Source organism: Acanthaster planci, linkage group LG10 (assembly GCF_054643075.1).
Source record: "Acanthaster planci isolate LZ-2023a linkage group LG10, COTS_SCS, whole genome shotgun sequence".
In the NCBI taxonomy this organism is placed as follows: Eukaryota; Metazoa; Echinodermata; class Asteroidea; order Valvatida; family Acanthasteridae; genus Acanthaster; species Acanthaster planci.
In genome coordinates this window covers 7,627,124-7,645,296 of record NC_141786.1, presented here as the reverse complement: position 1 = coordinate 7,645,296, position 18,173 = coordinate 7,627,124, and the positions used below count along the sequence as shown (strand labels likewise).

The 18,173-nt window shown below is 42.2% G+C and overlaps 2 protein-coding genes across 2 annotated transcripts; both read right to left on the bottom strand.

Annotated features, from left to right (window-relative positions):
* Window positions 1-210: 210 nt before the first annotated feature.
* LOC110976756 (uncharacterized) lies at window positions 211-8,070 on the bottom strand. Its single transcript, XM_022230320.2, has 2 exons — window positions 7,639-8,070; window positions 211-4,581 (listed from the first exon to the last, which is right to left on the bottom strand). Exons 1-2 carry the CDS (start codon window positions 7,748-7,750, stop codon window positions 2,426-2,428), a joined length of 2,268 nt encoding a protein of 755 aa, XP_022086012.2. The 5' UTR covers window positions 7,751-8,070; the 3' UTR covers window positions 211-2,425.
* Window positions 8,071-10,011: 1,941 nt separating this feature from the next.
* On the bottom strand, window positions 10,012-18,002 carry LOC110976768 (prenylated Rab acceptor protein 1-like). Its single transcript, XM_022230333.2, has 6 exons — window positions 17,858-18,002; window positions 15,747-15,953; window positions 14,540-14,637; window positions 13,849-13,950; window positions 13,504-13,591; window positions 10,012-11,977 (listed from the first exon to the last, which is right to left on the bottom strand). The coding sequence occupies exons 1-6, from the start codon at window positions 17,920-17,922 to the stop codon at window positions 11,962-11,964; spliced, it is 576 nt and encodes a 191-aa protein (XP_022086025.1). The 5' UTR covers window positions 17,923-18,002; the 3' UTR covers window positions 10,012-11,961.
* Window positions 18,003-18,173: the final 171 nt, after the last annotated feature.

Genomic DNA, 18,173 nt, shown 5'->3' with positions numbered 1-18,173 from the left:
GCACGATATTCTCAGCTATGTCATGGGGGCGCTTTCGTTGTGAGTACTCTTGTTTCATGACGCTGCTTGTTGGCCGAGTGACACACCCGTCCTCAATTTGTTATTTATTTATTTATTTTTATTTATTTATCCAGGGTATGCCAAAACAGTTTACTAGAACTGATTTCCATTGGGGCACTGCAAACAATCATATAAAGGGTACATGGACAATAAAAACAAAGCTTTAAATTTTAATTAGAAACTTTCACATATGTATACAAACATTAACACTGTGCAGCAAAACACATGAAACATCAATATTATGAAATTTGTTAGAAAGACAAGGCACACGTTAAATGCACAATAAATGAACGACAAGAAGTATTACACTGCAATAATGACACTCTTGCCTATTTGGGCAGAGATAAAAATCCTACAAAAGCAAACCTTATTTTTGAGGGGAAAAAAAGGAGAATTTCCTTTCAGAACCTGGGAGAAAATTTAATTCAAAGCGACCTAGTCGCACGACTCCGTTAAATTCACCTTTCCTCCTTTAAATTTGAGGCCCATTAATGTTGGGTACATGTATATGTTTGACGGAGGGTCGATTTGAATAGGCTCAAAGGAGACAAAGTTGAGCATACAGATTATTCCAGATATGGGCTGCAGATACCGGAAGGCTCGAGGCGTAAGAATCCTTTCGTGCAACAGAAATTTCTAGTGTCTTCCCGGCAGATTGACGAGTTTGTCGACTTGAACATGTGGCGAACATAGACTTTTAAACTGTGGGATCAGAGAATTGATACTTTTTAAAAGAAGAACAGCTTTCTTGTAATTAACTCTGGCAGGAGAGTGAAGAAAGTAAAGTTTTTGAAACATGTCAGCTGGGAGAGTTTGAAACACATTTTTATTATTACTTATTATTTAAGACAGCGTTATGACATTTGTATCGGTTACCCCACACTGTGCAATAGTAATCTAGACTAGGCATCACTAAACTTAAATATAAGGTTTACATGTGGTTTTTGTGTTACACAGTCCGTCAACATTCAAACCAAAGACAGTACAGCGCCGAAGGCGCAAGATGGATAACTCTGCCCAAAAGGTGTAATTACCATGGACGCCATTTGAGTAAGCAATACGCCTGTGCGGTTCACGGTAATGCACAGGCGCCGCAGGTGTACCCAGATTTTGTTTTGGATGGACCACTGATGAATCATAGCTAGTTAAGGTTATTTTCAATTTCAGCAATGTTTTCGGAATTGCAAACCAGTGTGGAGTCATCGGCATACATAAAACTTTCAATTTCTCGATACGACATGAGACAGGTCATACCGGTATGCATATATAATAGATAACAGCAGACCCGAAATGAATGTGACCATACAATTTTTGCAAGGGACCACAATTTTTTTTCAATCAATCCGAGTGAAAGTAATAAGTGTCTTCAGAGTAAATACATTATAAGTGTCTTGGATGGAGGCTGTTTTGTATATATAGACAGCGACATTTGGCCGAGGAAATTGTTTTGAGTAACTGCTTAATTGTAACCGCTGCTATCAGTTAATATAAAAGTGGACCAGGTACACAGCTTACGTGTTTCTCCCCCTCCCCCCGCCAACAAAATGGGTCTTGATCCGGCCTTGGTGCCGGTGAGTGGGGATGGGATATCACAATCTCAAAAATAAGGCCATTACGTCCAACTAAAAAATACAGTGCGCCACCAAGAGGTTGCCACAGAGAGTTTAAGGTCCACAGAAACATGGCCGACCCTCTTAGATTCCCATTAGTGCAAAATGGTAGCATCGTGACCTACAAATTGACCTTCATGACATAAAAGGGGTTGAAATGGTGCCCAACAATTGAATATAGGGGTAAATCTGGATTGGAATGGGAGGTCCCAGTGCAACATCTGACTAGGGCACAAATAGGGCCAGACGGATGAACAACCAAATATCGCACGTAGCAGTTGGAGACGTAAAAATCTTGAGACTAGAGAGGTAACATTCATACCATATCTTTTCGATCTTATTATTTGGGAGGTTCTATCAGGCCCAACTATTTCTTTTTATTGAACAGGTAAATTCTCCGACCTTTTTTTCAAAGGAACTTCCAGCGGCAAAATCATTTTTCTTGCTTTCAACTATTTTTGTTGTGGTTTGTTTTGGGTTATCAGCAATAATGAATAAAAGCGGTAATTGCACTAGTATAGACTTTATTTACTGAGAAGAAGTGATCTTGACTTCTACCGACGCTATTCATCATGAATTCACTGGCTTTATAAACGGATCAACCATGAAGCCAAACTATAAAAGGCAATTTCGACATTATTCGCATGTGATATATAGGAAAAAGACAGGGAACACATAGGCGTAATACAAAGATACGCAGAACCGTACAAAATACACTATTTGGGGCACTTGATAGCAGACAATAAAATGACTTCTCAAGGTCTATCTGCAAAGAAATGATACCACAGCCTCTCTAAATAATGACCTTCTTCAGGATTTGGGTGTCTGCTGACATACGCCAGTGCCTTTTGATAGAACTCCCGTGGATGTCTAAGAATTTGTTGCTTAGTCGCACCGAAGCACCCACTCCTGCAGGACTCGATGCCTTCCTTCGGTGGTGGACGCCCGTACAGATTCCTGTACACTTGTCCAAATGTCTCATCCGCCTTGCGCCTTTGCTTATTTTTTAACTTGAATCGAATGTTCCCCCACCATGTCCACATTTCGTAGACCTTCAAGCAAGGGATACCCTTCCTCGCAGAATCGATAAATCGCATAGGATTTTTGAAGCATCTGCCCTTCAGACGGTCTCCCTGAGCAAAGACGGTCACATCGGCGAGGCGGTCGTAGTAGGTGGTGATGTGGTACAGGAAAGCGTGTGACTCTCGCCCGACATTCTCGAGTCGTTCCCAGCCGTAGAACTGGAAGGGTGGTCCCAATGCGTTCCCTTGGTGGTAAACGAGGGTGTGATTGGCGTATGGTCTCAGCCAATCAAGATTCTCCTTGTAATGCGCAATAACAATCTCATAATCTAGAGGGACGATGCGGTCTGTATTTTTCTTAGAATTGGCAAGATCAGGATAACGATACGTCACCTCAGGAACGTCGCCCAGGAAGTCGTCTACAACCTCGACCCCTTGCATAAAGGATTGGTCTTGGTTTCCCACCTCGTATTTCCAACCTCCAAACCCTCCACGGGAATAGATGTCCTTACTTTTTAGCCAAGGTTGTATCGTGTCAAGGATCACGTCCCTCTCACGTGAAGGCACGGGATAACCATGCTCCAAGCGGTGGTAGTGAGTGGAGACTACCGTGTCAGCAGAAATAAACCCGTACAGTACTAACGCTTGAATGGATTCCTTGATCAAGTTTTCTTCACTCCAATACGTTTGATTTGAACTATTTTGTGATTCGGCTATTTCGCACATAAGCGACCAATAAGCTCCTGGTTTAGGCACATGATCATCTGAAAAATTGGAGAACATTGTCACGCGGTAGAAGGGAGAATCTGAATCTGGGAAGTACACCCAAGATTTATTAGCCAGGGTCTTCGGTATTCGACCAATGAGTCCAACGCCTACGATATGAGTGTGAGTGTATACCAGATGGGATGCTAGTTCTTGCATCTGCCTTAAAGACATATCACTGCTTTTTAGATATGACACGAAGACGTCTAAAGGGACTGTGGATATCAGTATGTCGTATTCCATGTCGCGGTGAAATTTCGCATCTAGGCCAGTTTCAACAGTAATTACTTTGTTGTCAATATCTACACCGGTTACCTTTTCATGGAATCTGAACCAGCGCCCTGGAAGCTGTCTAGCAACCGACTCCCAAATTGCACCCGTCCCATTGTATTTGGGAAAGCGGAAGATAAGGCTGTCTCCCCACTCGGTGTTCGCATTATCTAGCTCTTTCATCTTGGTCTCCGCCATTTCTGGTACCACAACCTGCACACTAACCCAAGCTGAGTTGAGTTCCCTAGGTTCAACAGTCCAGAATTTCTGATTATATTTCCTCATAAACGCAGCGGCAAGACCCACTCCGAATTTTTGAGGCAGTCTCTCGTCAAAATTCATGGATTTGCTGGCGAGGTCACCTTCAGCACTCTCGCCTGATCCTCTGTGATCTCTTTCATGCATTTTGTGGATGTTTTTTTCAATTGGAAAACGAATAAATTTCCTCTTCTTATCAGATCCTTTCATGAAGGCAAAGGACGCCCTGCTCTGATAATTCCACTTGGGGACCGCCATGTTGAGGACTCGGTCAAAGTAGGTGTAATGGGAGGAGACGACGTGAAAACCGGCGTCCCAGAGAAAGCCTTGACCGTCCCTCACTGACGAGGCTGGGCCTCCTGGTTTGTCTGACTCTTCCAAGATGCTGATGACTGTTCTGTCTGCTTGTTCGAGTTCTTGGAGTCTTCGAGCAGCGCCGAGTGCGGCAGGTCCGGAGCCAATGATGACGACTCTGAGCTTTCCCGGTTCTTCCTCAGTCGATGCAGTATCTCCAGGCGAGATAGGCTGATTTTCTCGTACCATGATTTTCTCAAAATTAGAAAAAACTTTCCGAGGTGTTGTAACAAAGTCAACATCTGTTTGGGAAAGCAAAGACAGAACAAATATGGGTTTATCCGGCTGTTATATTTTTATTCCAATTCACTACCCTGAAAATTCAAATTCGTCTAAGACAAATTTCACGAGGAATTTGAAAACCCAATTTAGTCACTGAACATTCAATTTCGAAGTTTTGTCAACACATTGAACACTGTGTCGAGAAAATTCGTCTTTACAAATGACTGCTGTGTAGTATATCCAGCGGGGCAAGGGGCAACTTGCCCCCCTGACGATTAATGTTTGCAGATTCTTTTCTTTTTTGTACAAAGAATGGGTGTAGTAGGAAAGAAAGCATTCGGTATATCTATTTATCAAATATCAGTACCAAATCCCTTAATTAATAACACTAGTTAATAAAAGCAAGGATGTCGGGACCGTGAGTAAGGCTTTTGCTTTGTTTTTCTTCACAACATCATTTTGAATAAGCCCAAAGACGCATTCGCTTTTGCACATGCTCCCACCTTCCCCCCACACACACACACCGAAGTGTGAATTTTCCTGCAACTGGAGACTCCCTATTGTACCTCTTTTGTTTGTACTCCAACTTTTTTAGAATACAATCGGGGACCCTATTTGAATCGGAGATCTTATTGTCCTCTATTGTTCGGGGTCCCCAATTGAATGCAAAACAAACTCACACACACCAAAAGCATAATTATGCCACTCGATAACTGTCTAAACTGTTGCTAGATAAACGTAAAAGATCACATTGGATAAGAGATCAAATGCTGATGTATTATTATTATTATTATTTTTATTATTTATTATTAAAAGTGTTTTATTTTGGGTATGCTTCAGTTTTTCCTGACAATTCAGTAGAGTAGTTTCAAAGCAAAAGTGAAACAATGAACGACCCCAAAAGTATGCAAATGCTTTAGATTCGAAATAAAACAAACAGGTTAAAAAAGAAATTGCCAGTGTAAACATTAGGGTTTTTTGGTACTTCTGCGTGCTTCTAAAGGGATTCAAGCGTGTCTATGAGGGATAAAATACATTTATGAATTGAAAGGGAAAAAAATAGACAGTGGAATGTCTTCTTTATGTTTCACCCTGTGAATGTCCTATTCTGCCCTGAGAACATGGCTTTCCCATGCCCATTATTTTTGGTGAAACTCAGCGTATACTGTAGTGAGATATTCATTATCAGTATATGTGAAGTTTCAACTCAGTCCGACATATGGCTTTGTTTGTTAGTGTAGATTGAAATTCATGGTCACACGTGTACAAGCCCAAGAAAAGGTTTCCGATTTTGGATGGCCCATCTCGGAAAAACAAGCGCCGCGCGGGGACAGGGTAGGCGTATGTCCGATTTTCACACACCTGGTGTCAAACTGACTGCAAGAAGCAACTAAAAAAAATCCTGCTCAGTGCGTGCGGATTTCATCCTCCCCTGGCGCTTTAGGGCTAATGAGTGTGCCTTTTGTTTAATGCCGATTTTTATGTCGCTTGTATAACTGCATGGCTTGTTTTCATGTCTAAGCAATAAATGTAATAAACGACTAACGTATTGGACCGGGTCACCTATATGAGTCCCGGGCGCGCGCAACCAAGTTCAACACAGAGAGCCTCGATTTCGATGCCGATATGCGAAGAGGCGCTAATGTGAAATCAATCTATTCACGTCTGCGCAGCGACACAGTAAGTCAATAGTGTCAATTATTTCGGCGAATGTGTTAGATTCTCATCCGTGCTGGGGTTCTGGGTTCTGGGGTTCTTTCTTTGAGTTCGGCTGCAAAGGTGCAGAACGATTAAGCTATTTGTGCTTAGTTGTTATATGGTGAGGAAATATTTCAATCATTTAAGTCAACTGGCCCTGAGCGCGACACTAACAACACAACTGTCTTGATTTAAATAAGCTTTGTGTGAAGGCTACAATCACTTTCAACACTCAAGAATGACTTTCTGTCCGGCTTTATACTGACATCCAGCCCACAAAAAATGGCGTTTCATGAATGCAGTTTCCAAAGTAGGCCTGCGGTTTCGGGGTTTGTTTCCCCGGAAATGAGGCTTGTCATGTGTTGTTTTCCAGCTGAGGGGGGATTTAATGGTTCTGATTGTAATATCACTCACAAAATGGCCGGCATTATATAGTAGTAGATCCAGCCAGGGATGGATCTATCATTTTGGAAGTGACTAGATACTAACCCGTGAAACCTGGTCTGCTATTTTTCTCAAGACTCTTAGAGGGTTCATGCTTGGACTCTGTTTCTGCATCAATTGAAAAAGGAAATCCCACACACAATGATAAAATTGGAAAATGAATAGCACAAATGGGTCGGATTCGAACCAAGGACTATGGATCTATAGTTCAAATCACTACCAACTAAGCTATCGAAGCGACGTAATGGATTCCGTTTTTGAAATGTCTCAAATGGTGTATTGCATTGTCCCCTCTTCATGAATCATTGGTTCCCCCAGCTACTGAAAAAAAGTAGCGCACCAGGTTTCACATGCTAGTATTAAGTCGCTTCCTATGAATTTTGGCGGGGGGGGCTATTTGTGTCGCCGTTGGTGAAGCCATTAATTTTAATCTCTTTTTTGCTCTTTTTTCTTTTTACTCGACCAATCACGTAATCACGCTCCTACATGGTTTATGCTTTAAGGGGGTCTTCCAACTTATAAACGTAGGCCTAAAAAATATGGCAATGACTGAGGGACCCCCACCCAACGCCCCTCTGGATACGCCCCTGGTCTCTCTATGTGATTTTACAACGTTTGCTGCCTGCAGACGTGCAGCTGAATTTTTTTTAACAAAGAACAGATGAACCTACTTCAAGCAGTGGTAGGAAGCGTACGGAAAGTACAATACCTAGAATGTACGTGGTTGTCCCCAAAGATGTGGAAAATGCAGAATATTTCCGTGGTTCGATTCCTGAAATATGTGTGACATGCGATTCTCAGGCCAACGACCAAAATTGTGGGGTACTAGCTCTCAATCAAGCTATATGGTGAAATCAGTATTTCTTGTCTTGGTCTGTGAACAAGGCCAAAGACTACAAAGAGGAAGAAAGAAATAACAAGAAAGAATTACATACCTTTCTGCCAGCGAAAATTTCCGTAAGTCATATTCCAAAACAACCCAACTATGAGGAGAACCATTGCAATGGACACACAGGGTAAAAGGCGTCGCATACTGCAGGGCACCATGTTGCATAAAATGGTCGGGATCGCGTTGTGTTTTCACAAGAGAAGAAAAAAACAGAAGTTTTCGGGCATCGAATTCAAAGTCGCTAATCGTTGACGGCTTATTATGGAGAATGGTGGTCAATGTGCGCATGCACGATATTTGCTGCTATGTCATGGGGGCGCTTATCGTGAGTATTCTCATTTCAAGACGCTGCTGGTTGGCCGAGTGACACACCCGTCCTTATGAATGCGAACATACAGTTTTTGCAAGAGACAACAATCTATCAAGCTCTCCAGGACGGTTTTACAGAAGTCTTTCCCAAGAGGATTTCTATAGGCAAAAATACGATTTGGGTAAAATGTAAAATTTGTCAGGACAACAAACCAAAACTAGATTAGAACAAAGACTAACGAGAGAGACTTAAAACACTGAGAGATTTCTACATGGCTCGAAAGGTCCTCATCAATAACACTTGCTGTCTGCGAAAGGTTGAGCCCTTACACCAAGTAAGAATACATTATCAAGGCCATGCCCCCCAGCCCCCAAAAAGACCCTAATTATGATTTTTTAATTAATCAGACTGAAATTAATAAGTGTCTTCAGAGTTCAGACATTAAGTGTCTTAAATGGAGGTTGTTCTGTATGGACAGCGACATTTTGTTAAGGAAATTGTTTTTGAGCAGCTGCTAAATTGTAACTGCTGCAATCAGTTAATATAAAAGTGAACCATGGACGCTGCTGACTTGTTTTGCCAACAAAATGGCTCGGCCTTGGTGCCAGTGAGTGGAGATGAGGATGGGGTATCAGAATCTCAAAAAACGGCCATTACGCGCAATTACAATACAGTGCACCACCAAGAGGTTGCCACTGGAGAGTTTACCGTCCAGGCCAACTCTCCCAGATTCCCATCAGTGCAAAATAATGTTGCTAAGATTTGAGAAAATGTTGATCGGTCGGGGCATTCCTTGTCTTACTAATACAATAGGACACCATAACACAGATACTCAAAAACACCGTTTCAGATCTTCAAACAAGACAAACAACCAATGGGAACTATTAATTCCCCGCACATAGGGCAGCTGGCGAACAGAACTTTGCCAACCATTTCCCACGTCAACTGCAAAAAGGCCTTTTTTGCTTTGGAAGATTTGCAAGGACAAAGGTAGGGTTGAAACACTGGAGAACATTGTCACGCGGCAGCATAGAATATCTGAGTCTTGGAGGGACACCCAAGATTTATTGGGAGGATCTTCGGTATTCGACCAGTAAGTCCCACGCCTACGCCATTTCTTGCGTCTGCCTAAACAATGCTTTGTAGATAGGGACTGTGCGTAATGTCTCACTCCATGCAACGGAGCAATTTTACATCTTGGCCAGTCTTAACGGAGATTATTTTGTTGTCAATATCTAGGCCTACTCTGGTTAACTTTTCATGAAATCTGAACCAGTGCCTTGGAAGTTACCTGGCAACCGACTCCCAAGTTCCATCCGTTCCATCGTATTCGGGAAGGCGGAAAACAGGGCTGTTTCCCCCACTTGGTAATTTCGGCGCCATTACGTTTTCGACCTTTTCAATCTTGGTCTTAACCTCCTGCTTGTCTGGCACCGCAACCCGCTCACCAACCCAGGCTGAGTTTATTTCTGTGGTGTTAACGGTCCAAATTTTCCGATTGTATTTTCTCATAAAAATTGTCGGCGAGACCTGCTCCGAATTTCTGCAGCAGCCACTCGTCGAAATTGGTGGGTTTTTTCTAGGTTTCCAGATTTTTGGCAACCTCCTCTAATCCTTGAAGGCTTCTCTATTGATCTGCTTTATCCATTGTGTGGATGTTGTACTGAACTGCGCGCGCAATGCCGAGGCACGTATCGAGTCTCATGCCCATATCAGTGAACCACACGTGACCGCATTTTAGCCAACCAGGATAAAGGACCAGCAAAAGGTGCGTTAGAATCATATAGCTATGTTTAAAAACTAGAATGCTATCTCATACAAAGTAATGCCTGCTGGGTGCATCCATGTTTGTGCAGAAACCTATGGAAAACTCGAAATTTTGTAAGGCTCTTGTATGGCTATTTGCATATCAGGGTCTGTATTCTAAAACAATACGTCAACAAAGCCGATACGCAAACAACCTGAACGCGCAATCAGTAAATGAGCGTAACGATTGCTGGATGGATTTGAGAAAAACTGATTTACCAAAACTATGAAACAAACTGTCAGCGTAAAAGAGCCCAAGAGAAGAGAAGAAAGAGAAAACTGCGTTGAAAACAACAAAGTGTATAAAGATGAACACTACACTAAGTATGCTTTATTTTATGCATGCACAAAAGTCTATATTACAAAACATCTCATATCTACAGTTTGCCAAATTACACAAACAGAAAAAAAGAACTAATGGATTTTCCTTGATTAGACATTTTCTCACAATAATAACTGGAAGTTCATCCGACTCCCGTGGTGTTTAAGACAATGGAACACACGAATTGAACACACAAGTATTTCTTGAAATTAAATGTCGCGTACATTTTACCAAACTACAACACAGACCCCAAACATACATTCCACACCAAACTCAAACAACACGAAGCAAATTAATTGAACAAATATACTGGTTCTTCCTTTCCTTTACCACGTATTACGATAAATAGTTTAATTGTGCCTAAGGTACGCACAGAAATGCATACGTACGTTATCTTGAACACTATGCATTGCAAAAATATAATGAACTACCAAGTTAAGTTAATACGTAGGCCTCTTTAGTTCCACCGTATATTTCCACCAAGATTTCAACTTTGTGACATTTAAAACACAAAAATTACAAACAGTAGATCAAATTCATGAACTTTATACCAAAATGCCAACTTAGAATTCTCAAAATTCCTCTGTTCAGAGCAAGTTTGACAAAAAATGCAACTTCCTTGGTTGCAGCTTAAAATTACACAATAATCTGACAGTGATTGCAACGGGTTGCCATAGAGTCGTGTGTGATCTCAAGCTACAATCAAGTGATTCGATGCAGCCACGAAGCATGACGCATGGCTAAGGGGGTGATCACGGCCTTGGCAGGATGGATGTTGCAGATTAAAGTTTGGGGCTAGCCCCAACCGGTGCTGTAGTCTGATCTATGAATTGTCCCTACAAGTCCTTTCACAAGTCACCCAATCTTGAGCCCAGTCAGAAGCTCCTTAAATTACTCTGTGGCGAAAACACCATTCTGTCGTTGTTCATGGTGATAACTTGTGAATAGTTTTGTGGAAGAGGTATAGTGAATGGACTTGTGACGGACTGGATATGGCACTAGCCTCACAGGACTGGAGTGGCTAAGAGATGGCCCCTGCTGTAGTATACAGACTGGTAAATGTAAACTATTGTAGTAGACAGCGAGCCTACATGCCAAAGCTAATGGAAAAGGCCCACTCTTAAGTAGAAATGTGAACGACAAACCAATCCAATACATATGGGAATATCTGCTGATGGACTAGCCTGAACCCTTTCACAGAAACCTTTTCCTTGCCCATCATCATAGGCCAAGTACCGATCTTATTCTCTTGACTTTCGCACTTAATTCCCCACATTTTATTTTAGAGAACTTGGTGGACTCAGAAAAAGGGCAGGCTACATCTCTGGCACTGACCTTTAATGTATGTTTATAGTTCATGTACTTGAAACAATTGTCATAAATGGTTCTATAAGCTCTCGACTCTAGCTAGCTCTATCACATCGAAAAGTAGTGGCTATTGCTGGCAATGACATGTATGCATGGCTATGGAAGCCACTGGCAGGTAGCCATAGCCATTTCCAATAGGCACTTGTTACTGCCTGCCACCTCTGTGATTCGGGCATGGCCTTGGAAAGCCACAACAGCGCCCCCATCAGTGCCTGCACTGATCTGATCCAAATCAAGTGGCTGCAGTCTGAAATAACGTGTGTCTATGGAACACACATTACTGTCAGCCGTAGTCAAGTAATTTGGACACAGACCTAAGATTTCCATAAATATAAAGAGCCACTCAGACCATCCATTTCCGCAACTACAGAGAAGTGAAAACACCAACACCGCCTTAGGCTCCCAAGCACAACAGCTGTTACAAAATCCTTGAGGAAACAGCTATTATGAACCCATCACCAAAGTCGCTGACAAGCTCTCCTTTCAGCCAATCAGGACTGCTGTCTCAAATGAGAGCTAGGGATAATGCATTTCATGCTGGTCGTATCGTGCAAGGGGGGCTTCTATTGGCCGAATGATCTGAAGTGAAATGAATAAACATGCAGTTAACTGTGATGTCAGATGGTTAATCTTCAATAATGACAATCTGCACATGCATGCTCAGGGTTGTTGACTGTGTCTCTCATGAAGGGTCAAAAGCTGCTGAGAAGGTGGTGTTGAATTAACACCAGATAATTCAATCACTAAGCAACACAGGTCAATATACAGACCGATAGCAAAATAGTGTCCGTTTAAAGGGTTACAGAAATAGAAAACATTTAGCTGGTGTGAAGTACATGTATTTCAAAGTAACAATAAATATGTAATCATTTCAAAAAATCATAAATTTAAAGTTTACCCCATTAATTGTGACTGCAAAATGAATAAAAAGATCCTGCGTTTCCCTGCCCACAAAAAATCCCCTTTTGGCCATTCGCACTCCCAGGCTGATTGGGAGACATCATCGCCAGCACACTGACTAATAGACCACATTGTTTTTGATGTAGCTTGGCCCACAGGCAAACACTGTCTCAGTTCAAGAAATACACGGTAGGACAGTGTCTTTAATTTCTACTTCAGAGACAGTGTCTGCCTGTGGGCCAAGCTACATCAAACACAATGTTGGTTATTGCTAACGTGCGATACTGCATGCACTGTGAGCTATGTACATGTACACTGTGCATGCATCGCTCTGGCAATGACATCACCCAATCAGCCTGGGAGCACGAACGGCCAAAAGGGGATTTTTGTGGGCGGGGAAAAGCAGGAGCTTTTTATTCATTTGGGGGTTACAATTAATGGGCGTACTGGTAAACATTAAATTTATGTTTTTGAAATGGTTACGTATGTGTTGTTATTTTGAAATACTTTAAGTGAAATGAATGTTTTCTATTTCTGTAACCCTTTAACGCCAGTGCAAGGCCAAATTTTATGGAGCTACTTAAACAGTCGGCAGAAACATTTTGCCAGCGGTGGTGCTTGGCCTGGTTGTGCTTACGGTAGCCAGGTATAGAGATTTCCATTGTTTTGTCATTACGTTAAGCAAACTTTTCCTCTAAGGTAAGCACGCCCTTTTGCTGTAATTACTGCTTATGGTCTCCATGAAAAGTAAAATCGGGTGCTTAGAAGTGCCGTGAAATTGGGGCCAGGTCTCAAAATCGTCCTAGCAAAGTATATTCCATACATTTAATGCATATTGCTTCCTATAACATCTGGCCTAGCATTTCATCAGCAATACAGGTAGTTATTTCAAGATTTCTTAACTAAATATTAAATATTTATGAGCAGAATTAATTCCCAAGTAGCTTGGTTTTTCAGGTTCAATAAAGGGATTAACAGATTCCCAACAGAACATCTTTAAAAAAAATTCAGTTTGTTTAATATAATCATTTATTGTTTTCGAGTAAATTTTTACTGAATGGCGTCCCCCTCACACCAACTAATCCTGGCCTGCCCCCTCCTTCACTCCAACACTCACAACTCCACTCAAGCAAAACCAAGTTCCTAGGTGTATGGTGTCTCGGCTCTTCGGCAGAGGCATTTCTTAAGTTTCTCTGAGTGCTTACACTTCTTCCATGGTGATCTCATCATCGTCCCGTTCTCCAAGCGGCTCAAACATGACGGCATGCAGCATGATGAAGAAAAAAGATGCACCTGGGAGCAAACAACCATTCTGTTACCCACAATACAAGATTTAACATAACAGTCTATAACACAGTACACATAAATTACTTCTGTCACATTTTAGTAAATAACCCCATTTTTTTTTTTTTTTCATTTTTATGAAGACAATTTCTCTCTCTACATCAAGAATCTTGTTCAACTGTGACTGTGAAAAGAATGGATAACTTGAAGTGAAAGAGAAAGAGTGTTTCCTGCACAGACATTACATTAACGACACTCCTACGCACCTATGACCCAGAATACCGCAGACGTGGCACCGGCGATGTAGAACAGCGGGAAGGATAGTAAACCAACCACGCCATACTGCTGGAATACTGTGAATTCATAACCTGGTCAAAGAGAGGAGGAAGGATAGAGTTTTACATCAAGAAGTTTGCTTCAAAAGCTTGTGGCATGCACTGGCTTAGATACTGCATACGTGTACCCATAGGCCTACTAATGGGCACAATCTGACCCCAGTCACATTAGGCCCACAAAATTACAGTTATATTTCTTATCAATGAACCATTTCCCTTTTAAATTACTGCTTTGATAAATTTAAGGGCAAATATTTTCTTTGGGGGGGGAGGTGTTAATTTTATCAACAATAAAGGAAAAGGAACTTCATTTGAGATCCTCCACGAGAAAAAGTTATTTTTCACATGTGCATCTTTACAAATTGAGGGTATGTTATCCACGGGTGGCTTTCTTTGTGCTCATTTCAGTTTAGGGGAAAGGTGCATGGAATCTTTGAAAAGTTCATGTATAAAAATGTTTGGATAAGTTTTCTAATAATTGACAGACCACACATTACTCCTTGGCCTCCTTCAGATCCTTACGCAAGTACTTGCAACTCTCCACATCGCTAGCTCAACAAATCACAAAATAGCCCCTCAAAGGGGTGTGCACAAAGAGGATAAAAAGGAAGGCATCGTTTACCGAATAAAGCGAGCTTCTTGCTGTCATTCCTGACCCGGATCCAGTAGCAGGCACCAAAGAGGACCACCAGTGCCACAATCAGCAGCGGTGACGTAAGTCTGCCAAGGAACGATGGGGCCAAACAGCAACACAAATGAAAAGAAGAGATGCCAGGGTTAGGAGATTTTCAGCAACACTTCTGTAAGGCCAAACGAAAGAATAGCTGTGCTTGCGGTTACCCGAAGATTCCCCCCCCCGACTTGGCTGTCCATGCCCCCCCCTTTTTTTAAATAAACACCAAGTAAAGACACTTCTTATCAGTACAATTGTTTCAACTCAATACTTTGTTGTCACCGTACATGTACAGTACATGTACATTCACAGGACATTCAAGGCCCAACAGTGGTGCTCAAAGTAATTTTAGCTGACCTGTCTCGAAAAAAAGGGGGCTGCACGAAAACAGCATGTCTGAGTGAAATGACTGCAAAGAGTTACTAAAACAAACCTCCCAAAAGCGCGGCTCATGAAAAAAGTGCATTGCTTGCGGCGATACAGAAAAAATGATGAGAGGCCCCCTCCTTAGCTCATTTAGGGTTGAGACTGACTTCAAGAGCCAATGTGACTCAAGAAAACGTGGCAAGGAGATCACTGGTATACAGGCAAGTTTCCTGGGCTAAGAATGGAAGAGGACACGTCGCCCCTCTAATGTGCACATGGCCTTTGACAACTTTAATTTGAGGACTTGACTAGCGTCAGTGAACACAAATTACATGCAAGGTACCTTCGTTGAGGGCTTCATCTACACGTCAGATTAAAAAATATACCCATGCTTTCATATGCCGTGTTACGAACCACTCCTTGGTGCTACAGTTTCTGAACCAAGGTTTCTATGGAGCAAGCAACAGCAGCCTGTCCAGGATAATTTGGGCCTGTCCTTGGGACAGGTGAACAGGCAGCTGGATAAGACAAGGCTTTCATTACTCCGTCAAGTTCTGAAAAAAAACACAGACGGGAGACTTTGAGACGCTTGGTGGCAGCAAAAATAAAGGTCTTTTTCACCAGTTCCGAACATGTGCACGTTGTTCTGAACGTGCGTGCATCGTGCTGAGCATGCGCAATACTGTGAAAAAAGACCGGTACGTCCGCCACCATCACTGTCTCAAAAGCCTCCCATTCCCGCACGATTTCCAGACTCAGTGGTTGCCCGCCCATCCCAAGCAACACTTACAGGCAGTACACCAACAGTCCCACAAAAACAAACAGGTAGTTGCTCTGGTACGTCTCGATGTTGGAAACAACGCGGCTGGTGACCTCCTTCACGCTCTTGGGCTTGGAGAACTGCGATGTCTTCAGGAACTCTGTCCAGGGGCGGACCGAGGCTCGCTTCTTCTGGATCCATTCCCGTGCCCCAGCATTCGACAGGGTGATGGACATTCTGGAACAATGAGAGGACACAATTAGGGTAATCCTTAATTTGGGGAAACTCAGGACTACATTTTTTGTTCTACTCACCATTTTTAACGTATCAGTCCAAAATTACCCATTACAGCCTCGGAACGTCTTCCTTTAAAAACCCAACTGAAGGAGTGAAGAAGGACGTTGCCAGAATATGGGAACTCAAACTAATTTTGGCAGTTAAAGACATCAGAGTCCTTAGGCTAATAGTAAGGAAGTAAGTTAAAGCTAGCTGCTAGTGGTAACCGGCCTTCATATTTTTCCAGAGTTGGGATCGGGTCGGTCACAAATCCATCACCAGTCAGTCCACAAGTCAATTCACAAATCAAAATTTATTCTGTTACTCAATAATTGATTGATGTGTCTGTTATTTTGTAGTTGCATTTTTTCTATTTGATTATTCATAAAGCACTTTGTGAAAACAATAATAATAATAAACGTTATTTATAAAGCGCGTATCACTTTGGAAATCCCTGTGCACTTATTATTATTATTGCTGAACATTGGGCACACAACAAATGAACATTCTTGAAACCATCTCAGCTCCCTCCATGCCCTGGGGAGTACACTAGCTGATGCACCCCATCAGGCGCACACGGCTAACATAACCATATATATGTGCCCTTACAGGTACCCATTTACTCCTGGGTGTAGAGAGGCACATAGGGGTAAAGTGATTTACCCAAGATTACAACATGCTGCCACCAGCTGGATTCGAACCCCTGACCCTATGATCAGAAACTATAAATCCTAACCACAAGGCCACATGCCCCTCTGAAGGCTTTCTTGCAAAATGAACGGAGAATGGTAAAACTTCTCACATCCAAAATAACATTCTCAACGAAAAACACAAGGGAAGGTTGCAGGTGATAGGTACAGCTATAAGATGCTTTGTAATTGTACAGACACATTCACGGAAAACTTCCCACGATTAATGCTGACTATTAAACTTTGCATTTTAGAAATCTACATCCAAAAGATTAGCCACTCCATTAAACAAACCCAAATCCTTACTCAAAACGGGATGGTTAATCGATGGGAAAGAAGTGATTAAAAACTTGTCGTGGTCCTAGCTGTGTATGCCGCTATGCTAATTGACCTTAACCCCTTTGGCTTTTTTGCTCGGCACCCTCCTCAATCCTTCAAAATCCTCCAAAAAAAATTTTGGATGATGAGAAGGGTCAGAGTTAAAAATGAGACATGTTTTGGGTTATCTGCTTCGCATAGCCCAGAACTATGGGGTCCACGTGGTCCACTTTGCTATGTAAATGAAACAGGAGACAAACTCCCTTAGTTTTGCTCTAAGGCCATAGGCCTACTCTTTGATCCCTTTTTGTTGTAAGCGACTGCTGGAAAATACAGACAGCAATTTGGAAAATTATCGTCAAACTCAATGTGTAATTAGGACGGGTGTCAAATAGCAAAGAAGACAAACCTACTGGTAAAACTACATGTCGTATTTTTTTTTAGTAATTGAAAAAAGTCATCATGAAAATAATTGGCCTCCTCTCTTCTTCGTTCACAAAAAACAATCTGAGATGAGAAACAAGGTTTGTCTTTCTTTACCAATTACGTTTGTTGAAGTGGACAAGTTTTAGCAAACCAACAGCGAACATCACTATTGCACTAATCCAAACTAATAAGTGACGTGGCAGGGCTGGAAAAGGTTCACTGGTCTGCATTTGTACACTGTGTGGCGTAAGGGGGGCTTTCCAGTGTCGCGCGAGTGACGTAGCATGCCTAACGTACGCGGTGACAGGGGAAATTACTACCGCACAACTTCGGCGGCAAATGTCAGACAAATTGAGTTGGGCCTCAAATTGAACACAACATCGTGCAGCTGAAGACCTGAGCTATCAGTTTTTTATTACAAATTTCCCTTACCCTGGTTTTTCTTCCGTTTCTGGCACAACAATATCGCCGGAGATCTCTTCCTCAACCTCAGCCATGGATGCGGTTGTAACGTAACTAATCCTTGATTGCACCTCAGCTCCCGAAGCACCCCACTTTACAGGTCGTATGTGGCGGCACCAGACTATATACGTGGAGGTTGTTTCGCTGACGGCTGATGCATGTACACCATATAAAATTTATGAAATACAATAGGGACGAGAACACTTGCATGAACATTTAGGTTGCATGCAAATCTATTTTCTATGAGAGCTTGGTCTAGGTCTTCCCTCCATTTGAAACGTGTGGA